General features: G+C 47.5%; 4 protein-coding genes across 4 annotated transcripts; 1 reads left to right on the top strand and 3 right to left on the bottom strand.

Moving 5' to 3' along the window:
- Window positions 1-384: 384 nt before the first annotated feature.
- On the bottom strand, window positions 385-999 carry T069G_08961 (uncharacterized protein; the record flags this gene model as incomplete). The annotated part of the gene is made up of 1 exon (XM_056176171.1): window positions 385-999. The coding sequence occupies one exon, from the start codon at window positions 997-999 to the stop codon at window positions 385-387; it is 615 nt and encodes a 204-aa protein (XP_056024649.1).
- A 1,085-nt stretch (window positions 1,000-2,084) lies between these two features.
- T069G_08960 (uncharacterized protein) lies at window positions 2,085-3,098 on the top strand (the record flags this gene model as incomplete). The annotated part of the gene is made up of 3 exons (XM_056176170.1): window positions 2,085-2,457; window positions 2,529-2,650; window positions 2,703-3,098. 3 exons carry the CDS (start codon window positions 2,085-2,087, stop codon window positions 3,096-3,098), a joined length of 891 nt encoding a protein of 296 aa, XP_056024648.1.
- A 410-nt stretch (window positions 3,099-3,508) lies between these two features.
- T069G_08959 (KR domain-containing protein) lies at window positions 3,509-11,493 on the bottom strand (the record flags this gene model as incomplete). The annotated part of the gene is made up of 10 exons (XM_056176169.1): window positions 3,509-3,663; window positions 3,726-6,330; window positions 6,511-7,698; window positions 7,765-9,083; window positions 9,145-9,363; window positions 9,409-9,734; window positions 9,783-10,234; window positions 10,303-10,934; window positions 10,990-11,131; window positions 11,275-11,493. 10 exons carry the CDS (start codon window positions 11,491-11,493, stop codon window positions 3,509-3,511), a joined length of 7,257 nt encoding a protein of 2,418 aa, XP_056024647.1.
- A 1,943-nt stretch (window positions 11,494-13,436) lies between these two features.
- T069G_08958 (aflatoxin regulatory protein domain-containing protein) lies at window positions 13,437-14,198 on the bottom strand (the record flags this gene model as incomplete). The annotated part of the gene is made up of 1 exon (XM_056176168.1): window positions 13,437-14,198. One exon carries the CDS (start codon window positions 14,196-14,198, stop codon window positions 13,437-13,439), a length of 762 nt encoding a protein of 253 aa, XP_056024646.1.
- Between the last annotated feature and the right edge of the window lie 234 nt (window positions 14,199-14,432).

Genomic DNA, 14,432 nt, shown 5'->3' with positions numbered 1-14,432 from the left:
CAATTTAATCAGAATTAAAAAACAAATCTTTCCCAAAGAAGCAGCACAATCTTTCAACAACCTACTCGAGATAAGACAAGAGATTACTCTTGTAGACATTTTCTATCTCATACAATTATATCGCTAAAATATAAATCAGGTTGAATAAAAGAGCGGATATAAATATAGACACAATGCATATTTATTTAATTGTAATCCAGCTTCTTCCATTTATGGACATTATTTACTCTATAAGTAGCAAAAGTAAAGTATCGCTTTTATACTGAAGTTTCTTTAAACCCACTGGATCCTCTAATGACACCAAAATTTTTGAGTGATGCTATGTGATCCAAACAGTTAGATATCTTAGGCTCGCCAACTTAGTAGAACCACACTCTCTTACCTTTACCAGAGTCTGTTGTGAGGATCGACGACATTGGTGGATTCTTCGCTGTCCTTCCACAGTCTATTGTGAGGGTCCACAACGTTGGTCGACTCTTCACTATCCTTCCACAGTCTGTTGTGAGGATCAACAACATTGACTGATTCTTCACTGTCCTTCCACAGTCTGTTGTGAGGGTCCACAACATTTGTTGATTCTTCGCTGTCCTTCCACAGTCTGTTGTGGGGATCAACAACGTTGACCAACTCTTCACTCTTCTTCCACAGTCTATTGTGAGGGTCCACAACGTTGGTCGACTCTTCACTATCCTTCCACAGTCTGTTGTGAGGATCAACAACATTGACTGATTCTTCACTGTCCTTCCACAGTCTGTTGTGAGGGTCCACAACATTTGTTGATTCTTCGCTGTCCTTCCACAGTCTGTTGTGGGGATCAACAACGTTGACCAACTCTTCACTCTTCTTCCAGAGCCTGTTGTGAGGATCAACAACGTTGACCGACTCTTCACTATCCTTCCAGAGTCTGTTGTGAGGGTCCACAACATTTTTTGTCTGCTCTACTGGTGCGGCAGCAGCCACAGTGGCAACTGCCAAGTAAAAGACGTTTTCAAACCTCATGTTGAAAGTATAAGTAGTGTGACAAGTGTGTTCTTGGTAGGTTATAGGTAAAAGAAGACGTGATATCACAGGAGTCAAGACTAGAAGCCTAGGAGGACTTTATATATTTTCGAATATCGTATACTAGGCTCCGTCATTTCATGCCCAGTCAATTTCCCCCTTGATACCCCATCTTGGCATCCGCGCAATCCACATTGTGATTGGAAATACATCAATGATGCTCTCAAGAGTAGCTTTGTCATTTCGGCCCAGATAAGATATAATTTTATGAAACAAGTTTAATGTTTATTCCGTTCCCGTCATAATATCGAGGAAATAGAATAGACCGTCTTATGAAGCATTTACTATTATCACATCATAATTAGAACAAAGACATCGTGGTGCAAAAGTTCCAAATGAAAAAACCGCTCGATCGTACACTTTGGGATAATTGTCACGAACTTATGATAACCTAGGCTGTGATACGTCATGCGGGGCATCCATCACGCCAAAGACTTTTTTCTTAGCTCGTAAAATGTATGGTTTCCCTGGCCAGCTTCAACCAAATAAATACGGATGTTGGTTTCTTATTAGTATAAAGTAGCAATTTTTCGCACCTCTTTCGGATCTAAAAATGGTCCAGACGAAGAAAGTCGTCGTGATAGTACTGCAATCTCGCGGGGTAATCTTCAGACACCTGCCGTTTGGAGTTACTGCTGACATAGAAATTCCGTAAAAGGGTCCATGGAGGTGGCTCTTTTCAATTCTTTTATCTCAGTCATCCATTTTCAGTTACTGCTTATAACGTATGGGTTCTAGTATGCAGCGTTGGAACCACTTTTGTGATTTGCCTATCTTACACTAGAAATTTCGTTCGTATAGCAATTCTCGCTGTATGCTCTCTAACTATAGGGACACTAAGATGCATACGAACTACCCGCCCGACCAGAGGAGGAAAGACTTTGCGAAGAGGGAGTCTATTGTAATTCTATATTGAATTCGATAAGCTCAGCCGATTTGAATCGTCAGTATCTACTGACGGCTCCCCTCTGTCGGACTCATCTTCCATATGTTCATTTATTGCGTCTCATTGCTGGATCTTCGTCATGAATAAAGATTCGTACGATCCTTTGTTGACCGGTGACTATGGAGAGGACACCATCCTTGAAAATACTTCTCGTCTTTCTCATGGGAGCACACGGCGCAACTCCCTATCATCATATTTAATAACTGTTGCCAAGATATTCCCATGGATTCTGTCATTCATACTTGCGACCATCATTATATACGACAGAACTAACGGCTGGGATCGATTTCGCCAACACAAACTATACGCTTCACACCAAGCTTATTCTCCGGCCCAACATGAGATTGAATACAAATTAACGAAATTCCATACCAATATTGTCGATGCCCCCGATGAATTTCAAGGAGGCCCTTCAGAAACTCTGAACAAGGCATGGGATGGTTTGTTTAATTGTCAGTCACTCATAAATGATACCATATTCCAATGTCACATGTTTGATGACCTAACGTTAATACTCGATCAGTTGGTATATCTACAATCCCTAAAGCTCAAGCAAAATTACTCCCAAACTATACATCACCAGTACCTGGTCACGAAGACGAATATATCGTTGAGCTTGACGTATTTCATCAACTCCACTGCCTTGTACGTTCTCATATCATACTACATGAATGAAATACTGACACCTGACCTTTAGAATATCTTCCGTAAAGCTTTCACGCCTATTTATCTCTCAGATTGGGAATATGTTAAAGATGCAGAAGTTTCCTTGAATTGGACGGTTCCCAAAACATATCCATATGAAGCGTTTGAAGAAAATCGAGTCAAAAACAGTATCAACCCATGGCACATCGGTCACTGTCTCGAAAGTCTACGGCAATCGATCATGTGTCACGCCGATATTACTCCAGCCGTTTGGCACTGGGACTACTCTGTTCCCAACCCAGTAAGAAACAAGCCCTGGCTCACTGTTCTACATACGTGTCGCGATTTCGACCGTATCCGTGACTGGGCTAAAAAGCGCAAGATACGGTGGGATTTTGACGACGATGTTGAAATACCGCAGCAGTTTGATATACCGACATATCCATGACATTCTAAAATAGAAATATAGAGATTATAACTTGGCGTGTGATTCTAATGAGATAGTAAGGTGATCCCATAGCATAAGCATCACAAAGTGGAACTCGTGAAAAGACACGGACGTAGTTGGAAGTCTTTTACTCAATTTTGAGATTCTCTCTGGCTGGATTACACATTCAAGATTGATGAGACGAAAGGTAATTGCTAGTTGAAATTAATCCGTAAGATCGAAGGATTGGCCTATCGCTTGGAAGGTGGAATCCTAGTCGACACTTCGATACACTTTACGTACTCTCGGGGAGAAGTATTCAGGTCTCGTAATCTTGAGTTAGTTGCGAAGAGTAATATGAGAACTTTTATAAAATGAATAAAATTAAGCTAAAACAAATTATACAATCAACTTTTATCCCAAGCTTCACTTCATTTAGTTGCCATATTGCTATATGAAGAGTTCTTGAAAATACTCAGCGCCAAACGCGAGATGGGCATTGGGCTGAGAATCTCGAATATGGACAAGCGGCTATCAAACTCCTTCAAGAACCAATTCCGCACCTCTGTAGCCTTAAGAGAATCAACTGTAAAATACAGATTAGTACATTTCATTGGCGACATGGGTAATGGAACACTCTTCACTTACTTCCGTAAGCTGTCACCGATTTATCCACGTCAATGTTGGATGCATCAGACGACATAGCCGCAGCAACATGGACGCGCAATGCATCCTCGATAATTAATCTTGCTTCTTCGGTTGTTTTAGCACTCTTGATGGCTTTTTCGTAGTTTACCTTTTGTTGTTTTTCGCCTGCAGTATCGCCTTGCAGCTGTCGATCAAGTCGATGGACAAATTTAAGGTCAGTAGACCAGCTGCTGCCTCCGTTGTCGTCAAGTTGGATAGAGCCCGAGATACCCACTACCACTTGGCTAGGGATTTGCAAACCGTTCAGGCCGATGCCACGGATAGCAAGCTGCAATGCAGCCTTCACTTCCTTCTTGCTGACCAGAACGGATGCAAGATGCGGAAACTTCTTGACGAAGTCATCCACTGAACCGATGTTGCCCGTATCCATGTTGACAAGACCCAGATTCAGACTGGTGGCAGGGAAACCCCGATGGCGTCTGTGAGCAGCTAGTGCATCTTCAAACGTATTGCCGGCACTATAGTTAGCCTGGGCGCTGTTGCCGATGATTCCAGAAATAGATGAAAGCAGAATGAAGAAGTCAAGATTCTTATGGCAGCCTAAAGCATGGTGCAAGTTCCAGGAACCCTGGACTTTCGGTGCTGTGGCTGTAGTCCATTGCTCGCTTGTCATAGACTCAAACGGAGAATCAGCCAGCACCATGGCAGCTTGTATGATACCACGAATGCGCCAATTCTCCCTTTTCGCTTGACTTGCCACGTACTCTACATCAGTAGCCGAGATGATGTCACAGCGTACCACATCACACCGACAACCCTGCTGTGAAAGACGATGGATTGCGGAGAGGGCAGAGTCATTTGGTTTCCCAGATCGTGATAGAAGAAGTATGTGGCGGGCCCCTTGTTCGCATAGCCAGTCTGCCATCTCAAGACCCAATGCACCCATGCCACCAGAAATGATGTATGTGCCACTGGGATCCAGCCCACTCTGTTGCAGAGTAGGGAGCCCAGATACAAGCATTGGAACGAACGATTGAGGCCCCAGTGAGAAGACCAGGGGTCGGTGATCCTGTGCTTGATCTAAAAATTGGCCAATCTCTGATATGGGCTTCTGGCTGGAGGGCGGTAGCAGCGGGAGAGTCAAAGTCTTGCTAGAGAATAATGCGAATACGGCGCGCATGGAAATCCGCATGTTGGATGTATCCATATCTGCAGTATCGAGACGCTCCAGCGTAACATCGAAACGAGGCGTAGCTGCTCTCAGGTTGTTCTCACGGTTAGTTGAAGGGTTGACTGCCACGAAGCGGCCACCTGGCCCGAGACTAGCCATCAGATGCTGTACAGTTGCCGGATTCTGAAGCGACGACAATACAAGTTGTATACCCGAAGCACCAGTTTTGTTTCGCATCATCCTGCTGAATGAACGGGTCATCTGATGCAGAATGGTACAACCTGCAAGCTCGTCCTCGTCGACCTTTTCACCTTCGGGTACTACGATAAACACATTTAGGCCAAGCCAATGTGCGGTTTGTCCCAGAGCAGCTCTCAAAGCTGAATCTTCCACATCAATTAAGACACCCCCGGTATCGGCATGTTGCCGCTCTGGGAGTTCTGGTGTTGAACTCCGGAGAGGCGAGTGGCCTGCACTGTCTGGAGGTGTAAGATTTGGCTGTAGTTTCTTGCCCAGATCAGATGTAAATTGGTTCATCATCTTCGCATTAGACAGCAATCCGTAAGAAGCTGATGGATTTGTTTGCTGCTGGTTAATAAGAACTTGGTGCGCCACAATGAACGGGGTTATCCAGTATGCTAATTGCGTAGCCGAGATATTTTCGGGTACTTTAAGAAGATCAGAAGTACTGGCAATGAAGCTAGTTTTCACATCAAGGTCCATGGAGACGTCAAGGGGTATAACGAAGTCGCCCGCGTGATAATCGGACACGCAGGCTCCTACCTTGCGGACGATGCCGACAACGGCCCACGGCATAGGAGCCGCTTCCAAAGTTGAGCCAGCGACGTATCTGGTCTCTACCATAACCTTGCCAGGGCCTACGGAGCTGTGAGGCTCGCATGGCGTCCATTGTACAGACCCTTCCGCCGTGGATAATCTCAAGGGCTGGCAACACTCATTCAACCCGATGTCAATCGATGTGGTGTTGGACGCCAGCAATTCGATTTCAGCATCCATAGCCGCATTACGAACGAGACGGGGAATGAAGATTTTGTTGTCCAGCTCAGCATACTCAGTCTCTACAAAGACCTCGGAGTCAATGCCGGGTAGAGTCATACTCAGAATCTTGGTCACAATAGACGCCACGCCTTCGCAAAGGCTTGAGCTGTTCGGTGAAATATCCAGATGCGGCAGCACCAGCTGGGGGTACTCTGCTCGAACCGTACGCAACAACCCTTGAGTAAGGCTATACCTCAGGCCGTCTTCATCAGGAGCCATTAAGCCGCCTGTAGTCAACCAAAGCACATAGCGTGCGCTGGCCACCATACTTTGGAACTGGATCAAATCCTCTTTGCCCCAATCGTAGACAAGACTTTGGCCATATTCTGCCAGCGAGATGATGTACGAATTGGTGGTTTCAATAGGAGTTTGACCCTAAAAATCGAACATCACTATTAGTGAATATCCAAATCACACATTTCTTGGGAATAAGAAGAAAAGAATCAGGGGATTGGGTTCATCGACGATAATATTCATATCACAAAGCAAGGCAGCAATAGGGAAAAGCTTAGCTCGACAAACTGCTATCGGCCATAGAGAACAGAAGCCACTTACCATGCCCTGAATAGTCACTGGGACTCCATATTGGCTTAGAATGTCAGTCAAAGCATCGCGTAGCCGCAGGGCTTCCGGATTCTGGTCGTTGACACCGCGCTCGAGTATGATCACACCCTCTGGCATTAACGTACTCAACAACATTGACGATGACTGTTTCGAGTTGGCCATGCCAGAGTGGCTAGTTTCGCTGCCATCTACAGTAATACTCACCTCATCCCCCTTCTGCATATATATGCGGCCGTTGTCATCGAGCCTCACTATTTGGCCACCGGGGTTAAGAAGGCGTGGAATGGAATGCAAAAAGAGACTGTTTCCTCGGCCTCCGTAAGCAACCAGTATGATTGCATCATAAGGGCCATTTGCAAGAGATTTTTGCATGTATGCTGGGAGTGTAGTGTTGTCCTCACTTGTGTCCGACTGCGGAATTGGGCAGGAAAACATCTTACCCCGGCCACCAGCCCTCTGATGTGATGCAAATGTGGACCGGAGAGTTTCTAGAAGATCCATGTCCTTTTCAGCTCCGGCAAATAAGACATTCGCGTTGGCATATTTGTGTAAGTAGCATTCGAGCCATGAGGTAAGCAGTGATGGGCCATCTTGGATATTAGTATTGGGGGGCAATTCCATCATGGCAATGTCCTCTTTCCATACGATGTCAGCTGTTCGCAGATTGCTGGCGACTGAATTTGTGGCATTATATCCAGCGTCTTGGGATGCCTCTCCCACGTCGCTCAATCCCATCGATTCAATGACAATCTGCGGACCACAAACCTCCGTATCGGCAAAGAGGATATCGGCGACGAGCGACGCTTTTCCGGTGCGTTTGGTTGAGGCCATGCCGAGAAACTTGGAACCAGGACTGGAAGGCAAATCAGCTGAGATGAAAACACGCTCAATAGAAACTGGTACTGCTGGGCGCAGCATTTCCTCCTGGGTCTCGAGTGCAGCGAAGGCCAGATGGAACGCAGAATCCAGCGTCGCAGGATGCAAGAGATGCGGAAACTCATATTCCATGGGCATAATTGACTTGGTGTTAGGCACCTTGAGAGTACCGCAGGCAGCACCATCAGACAAGGCTCCATTCTCTGAGGAAACAGTATCAATGCTTTCTAGAGCCTGGAAAGTCGGGCCATATTCCAGCCCAATGGATGCAAGTTTTGCATAGAACTCTTTAACATCAACAGGCTGGACGGCCAGTCTTTGTGTCTTCAGTAACTTGACTCTCGTCGCCTCCCACTCCTGTTTTTGTACTTCCAGTTCAAACCCGTGGTCTTCTTGTTGATGTTGGCCCTCATAAGTAGCAGCAACAGAGCCAACCACAAGGCGGCGTACAGGCTGGTCAAAAGAGTCAGAGTAAATGCTGAAAGTATACACTGCGTCCATAGCCGCATGCGGTTTGAGAGTTATAGAAATATCGGTGGCCGACCCATCGTCTTGAAGAGCAAGTCCCGTCTCAAAGGTCACGTCTGTAAGTTCAATACCTTTGAGTACTCGACCTTTCTGTACATCTTTTGCTGCCAACTTCAACACGGCTTCAATAGCCATGACAAGATATCCAGCAGCAGGAAACAAACAAGCCGAGGCCACACGATGATGCGCTAGCCATGGATTCTCGGCCAAGCTGAGAATGTTGCGCCATCTAGGCTCGAAAGGATTCTGGCCATCAACCGGCATTCCTAAAAGATCCGTTCTGGGCTCTTTACGGACACGGACAGCGTGGCTGGCTAGGTGCTCGTGCCAGAAGCTATTCTCATGATTCCAAGGGTAACTCGGGAGGTGGGGGAGCATGCACAGGTCTAACTCGGATGTTGCTGAGATTCCGTTGACTTTTCCCAGGTCAATTGAATGTCCCGTCGACCAAAGGAATCCCGCGGCCTCGAGTGATGTCTTGCGCGCGTGGCTCCCAGCCACCAGCATGGAGCGATATGGCAGCTTCTTTGCTAATCGAGGGCTGATAGCAGTTAAAATTTGCTTAATCGGGCCCTGTAGCGTTTTGGAGGGTCCTAGCTCGATAATCGCGCTGTATTCAGTGTCTAGCAGTTCGTCGCCATGGATATCCGCACCAGTTACAAGATTGCGCAGTGCTCCAGCAAATCGGACGGTGGACAGCATATTCTCCATCCAGTAATTTCCGCCGAGTCTGCTGCCCTCAATGCGCTCCTCCGTCACAGAAGAGAACATCGGCACTCGCGCTGGTCTCAGCCTATCTTCTAGGCCAGCTAACAAGCGCTTGCTATCCTCAGAAACGACCGCCATGTAATGAGAGTGGTAAGCCACCCCCGTCCGCAGCTGGCGAGAGAACTTGCCATCCTTTACCAAAGCATCATGTACTTCTGCAATTGCACTGCTCTCGCCAGAGAGTGTTACACTAGACGGGCTATTGATGCAGGCAATTGAGACCGAATCCGTGCCATCGATATATTTGGCGGCCTCAGACTCGGAAATTCCTGCGGCCAGCATGCTGCCCTGAATTCCGGCTCGTGACGAGACGACGCTGGAAAGTGTGCCACGGTAGTATGCCACGTACATAGCATCTTCATGAGATAAAACACCTGAAGAATAGGCGGCAGCTGGTCGAGTGTGAAGGCGTTAGCCATATTAGCAACTTTTAGGGAGGGGGGAGATGCATACCTATTTCGCCGGATGAATGACCAATAACAGCAGCTGGCTGTACATTCCAAGTAGATAGCATATCCACCAAACCAATCTGGATAGCTGTACAAAGAGGCTGTGAGTACAGCGGGTTTCCTAGCTCTTGTGCCGACCCCGTCATGAGCATATGTTCTATGTCCCAATCACCACCGCAGGCTGTCACTACCTTCTGACTGCGCCGAATGCTCTCGCTAAACACTGGGTCAGAGAATAGCTCACGAGCCATGCCGGCTCGCTGAGCACCTTGACCGGTGAAGACGAAGATGGCTTTGTCCTTGGGAGACGAGCGCTCGCGGGGAAGTTGGTTTGCCTCAAGAGAGGCACTTAGATCGGCCAAGCTATGTGCCACAACAAAACTTCGGAAATCCAGTCTGGTCCGCTTTTCTGAAAGAATGTGACTCAGTGACTGCATGGTAGCAATGTTGTCTTTCTGGGGCTCATCTTTGAGAAACTCTGCGTAGCCTGAAGCAACTTTGTCCAAGCTACCTTGGTCTTGGGCGGAGAAAACAAATAGATGGTCTTGCTGCTCTACATCTGGGGTATCCTCGCTGGCGGTGTCATCTCCAATGCTAGTAGAATTATCCTCGCTATCAGAACAAGAAAAATCTGAGGAAGACGTTGCGGATGATGAGGATGATCCATGCTCCAGGTTAATGGACAAGTGGCCCAGGAGAGGGATTGGATGTGTGATATGGCGTCCATGAATCCCACGTGAGGAGAGATAATGCAATGCATCATCAAGAATCGCATGAGCATTTGCGCCACCAAAGCCGAATGAATTCACGCTGGCTCGTCGAACACCCGCCTGGGGCCACGATACGTTTTCCATCGGCGCAATCAGATTCCAGTCGTCCATGTGTAGCTTGGGATTCAGCTTTTTCAAGCGAGTCACGGCAGGTATCATGCCAGCTTCGAGACACAGTACTGCTTTGATGAGGCCGGCCAGACCAGCTGCACCCTCTGTATGGCCAACATTGGGCTTGACACTGCCGACATAGAGAGGGCCATTATTCGAGGCTTTTCGCTCGGCTCCAATGGTTTGGGCGATAGCCTGCATCTCAATTGGATCCTAGACAAAGATGAACGGGGTTAGTTATTTATAAATAAGAGATGAAGATGCCAGTGCGTTTCACGTACCCCTAGTGGCGTTCCAGTACCGTGTGCCTCGAAATAACAAGTGTCATTCATGGAAATGCCAGCTTTCTTGTACGTCTCACGAATCAATTCAGCTTGGGCATCTCCGCTTGGAACGGTCATGCCGGTAGTCTTGCCGTCGAAATTTGCGCCCGTAGCACGAATAACAGCCCGAACCACATCTCCATCTCTAATGGCATCCTTGAGGGGCTTAACCATCACGGCAGCCACTCCTTCACCCCTACCGTATCCATTAGCCGACTCATCAAATGTGTGGCTAATTCCATCAGGGGTGATCATGTGCATCGCAGTAAACTGGGCCATGAGATTAGGATGCAAGATGAGATTCGTGCCAGTTACTAGTGCCTGGTCACATTCTCCAGCTTGGACTGCCTGGCAAGCAAGATGAAGACTGTAGAGAGCAGAAGAGCAAGCCGTGTCCAGTGACAGGCTAGGGCCACGAAGATCAAAGAACCATGATATACGGTTAGCCAAGATCGACTTTGCAGTTCCAGACCCAGGATGATCTCCTAGAGAAAATAAATCCCCTTCGGCGATTTCCTGATAGTCAGCAGTCATGACACCGCTATAAACCGCAGTCCTGCTCCCTGACAGCTTTTGCATTGTAATACCCGCTATGTTGAGTTCAGTCAGTGATCTAAAGGCATCCCCTGAGTGAATGATACATACCGTTTTCAAACGTCTCGTATGCTACTTCGAGCCCCAACCTTTGCATTGGATCCATAGCGGCCGCTTCACTTGCCGTAATGGAAAAGAAGGGGGCATCAAAATGTGAGACATCGTCAAGAAAGAATCCAGATTTGGTGATGACCTGGTGAGGATGAAAATGTTAATTACTGCAACATCATTGATATACTCTCTAAAGAAGAAGAGGAACTCGCAATGATTGATCAATGTAACATCCAAAGGGCAACTGTTTTCTTTTTTCTTTTCTGTTTTATAAAAGACACTTACCGCTCCACGTCGACCTCTCGAAGGGTGATACCAGGCGTCAGCATCAAAACACCGCTCAGGTATTCTGCCATGGCCGCTCCGACCCTTCTCGATCATATCCCAAAACTGGGTTGGAGATGCTACGTCGGCAAAGCGGCATGCCATGCCCACGATCGCAATGGATCCATCGTCCAGGTTTGTAAGAGTGTCTGGCTGTGAGTTGGCCTTATTTTGTTCCATCTTGAATAATAGATAAGCAGATGATTATGTAACTTGGGACGTTTTTATCGAGGATTGAAGTTGCTGCGAATCGCTTCCGGCTCCGTAATTGTTGTCTAATGTCGTGAAATTTGCCATGGCCGTGTGAGAGCTGCTCTGCATCTTATATACTGGTTCTCTGATCACCATAGCCGCTCCGTGAACCTCACGAGCAAAGTCCAGTAGCCACTTAGGGGGTAAACCCTTGATGCTCAAGGCGTTAACGCAATTCCGAACATTATTGTATCGTTACTCCTTACTACATTTGCTGTACAATGGAATTGTTAGTACTAATATGCTGAAACCAAGTCGTAGGTACATGCCTTTGTTGTTATTTTTGCTGAAAACATTGGTATCGTCGACGTTACTCCACTCAATCTCGGTACATCACTCCAACACCTCAGTTCTAACACTATGATAACATCAGCATGGTAACCAGAAAGTCTCGTCGTACACAATGATACACCTCTCTCCTTTTCCTGCCAAGAGTTGGCCATCAGAAACCTGGCAAGCAGAAGACAGTGGAGTAGCCGTAGAATTCGTTTGCTGTTTCTCTTCAGTAATTCGGATACCGAAGCCGGAGAAGTTTACTGACATCGTTGTGATGATTGATAATCCTTCCCGGAGCAAGATGACCCCATTCATAGAATGATCTCTGAATCGTGTTACTCTATGGCAAGGATGTGCGTTGCTGTGTCACAGAAAGACGCGTCTGAGACCCAGTCCAGGACAGGCTTCAGACGAGAAACATTCCAGGACCCTTTGTTCTCTCCGGCGTTGAATAGGTGCTAAAGAAATCAGCTCCGTACTCCGTGCAAAGCCTTCAAATCGGTCACCGAATAATACTATAGTCAGTTTAGAGCGACGATTCAAAGGCGGCAAAGGGCTTGTACCTACTCGAATTACCATAAGCTGTCCAGATGGGTAATCAAGCGCTCCTATTTTTGACATGTTTCGCAATAACGGATTCTCTATAGAACCCTTTCTGACAAATGGGTTGCAAATAAAAGACAAGTAGCAGGACCATAGTCACTCACCCACAAGAAACTTAGCTAACCGTTTGATTGATTTTTTCATATGGATGTCGATCACGCAAAGGGATCTCCTGAGATCTACCGACCAATAGGTACCTACATACTCTCCCAGAGAGGTTAACGGACTCTGCTCAATCCAGATATCAAGACTAGCCGGCTAGGCTGCTTCCTTCGGAGTCCAAATTCTTTAACCGCACCCCAGGCGTCGGCACCGGAAGCTGCCTGACGCACGTCAGATCCACATCGGAGAGCGAAATCACAGCTAAGACCACTCCCTTGACAGAGCTTGACAGGGGTCCATCCGTGGCCGATTTCCCAGTAGTTTGCGATTCCCACTCCAAAATCCCCAGATCGACCCTCAAAATCTCCATTTTTCGCTAGCGATTTCCTCGTGGATCTCAACTGTGGATATCCAAAAAAAGGTCGAGATCACCACGACGACGATTACGTCATGGAGTTTTGCGTCGAATTGATTCAACTTCAGTTGTATTATAACATAAATGTGATTCTCTTGGTTGCTATAGCGTAGTTCATGCCATGATCACCTTGTATTGTGATCTGGCGTGTCTAGTGTGATACATTAGAGTAATACAGCCTATCCTTACTTGGATGCTACGCCCTTAAGAACCACATATACTGTCAATATCCTAACCCATCGGTTTAGATGGCATCTAAAATGTGTGTACTCCATAAAACCTAATTCCAATTCATTATAAACAGTCATTCAAAAATCGCCAAGCTATCGTTGAGCTAAATATATGTCCGCCTAGTCCTGCAAATAGCCATGGTTCCGCTTTAATAGAAGTCCGTAGACCACCAACACCACCCTCTTATATTGACTCCCATACTCCGGACCAATCCACGCTCTCCGAAGATCCGTTATTGGTTAGATCACTCTGATGCTTGATGCAAGAAACTCTCCGCGTCTCCCAATACGGCGAACAAGTGGTGCTCCAGATCTCTCTGGAGCTGGTCAAAACCGGACACCGGAATCCCCATGGCCCCTGCTGATCCGGGAGGCTCCCCAATCCGCATCGTTGATTTTCCAATCAAGGGTATTATCCGGCGTAGCTCGTCGAGAAGAATCTGGACAGAGCCAATGACATGATTCTTTCCCAGCATACTCCCCCCCAACGTCGCCCTTGCGGCAGCCACTGCCTTGCCGTACCTGTCAATCATGTGGAAGCAGATCAATGACACCACAACGGAGATTTGATAATCTGCAGCTAGGCATGCACACTCCATGATTCTCGACACCTGGCCCGTAGCCCTTCGGTTTGCGAAGATAACATCGCCCACGATGGTCTTCACATCGACGTTGGCCGCAGCCCAGGTCAAGTCGGTTGTGCAGCTGTCATTTCGGATATCGACGAGGATGGCGGCCGCCTGGGCCAGGCAGCTGTGGACGGACTCTGACGCGTCGGAGGCGCCGCTAGAGCTGTTTTTCGGGCTGTTGGTGTTCATGGAGCTGCCGCCGTGGCTGCTCGCGGCCACGAGCTGTGGTATGTCCTCCAGGTTCCACTCCTCATAGTATGCCGCCGCCGAGAACGCATCGATCTCGCAGTGGACGTCCCGCGTGGTTAGGTTGCACGCTGACGCGGGCACCCAGGAATTGAAGTCCCACGTCGCACTGTCGGATGCATAATCGTTCATGGTCAAGTCGCATCCATCTACTTGCGGACTCCGTAATGATGTTGCTTTCTGATTGCACGCTGAAGCTGGGGGTCTCCCATAGCGGTTCGATGGAGCATATAAACACTCGAGTCCTCGCTCCACACATCTGGCACATTCAGGCCGTGTTGTGCTGCAGCGGACTTTGGCCGTGGCACAGTTGGTGCAACTGCTGCGAAACTTTTGGCGGGTTTTCGGTTGTTCAGACATTGTCAA

This window comes from Trichoderma breve, chromosome 6 (genome assembly GCF_028502605.1).
Source record: "Trichoderma breve strain T069 chromosome 6, whole genome shotgun sequence".
Classification (NCBI taxonomy): domain Eukaryota; kingdom Fungi; phylum Ascomycota; class Sordariomycetes; order Hypocreales; family Hypocreaceae; genus Trichoderma; species Trichoderma breve.
The sequence above is the reverse complement of the archived record's forward strand: the minus strand, read 5'-3'. Positions and strand labels throughout refer to the sequence as shown.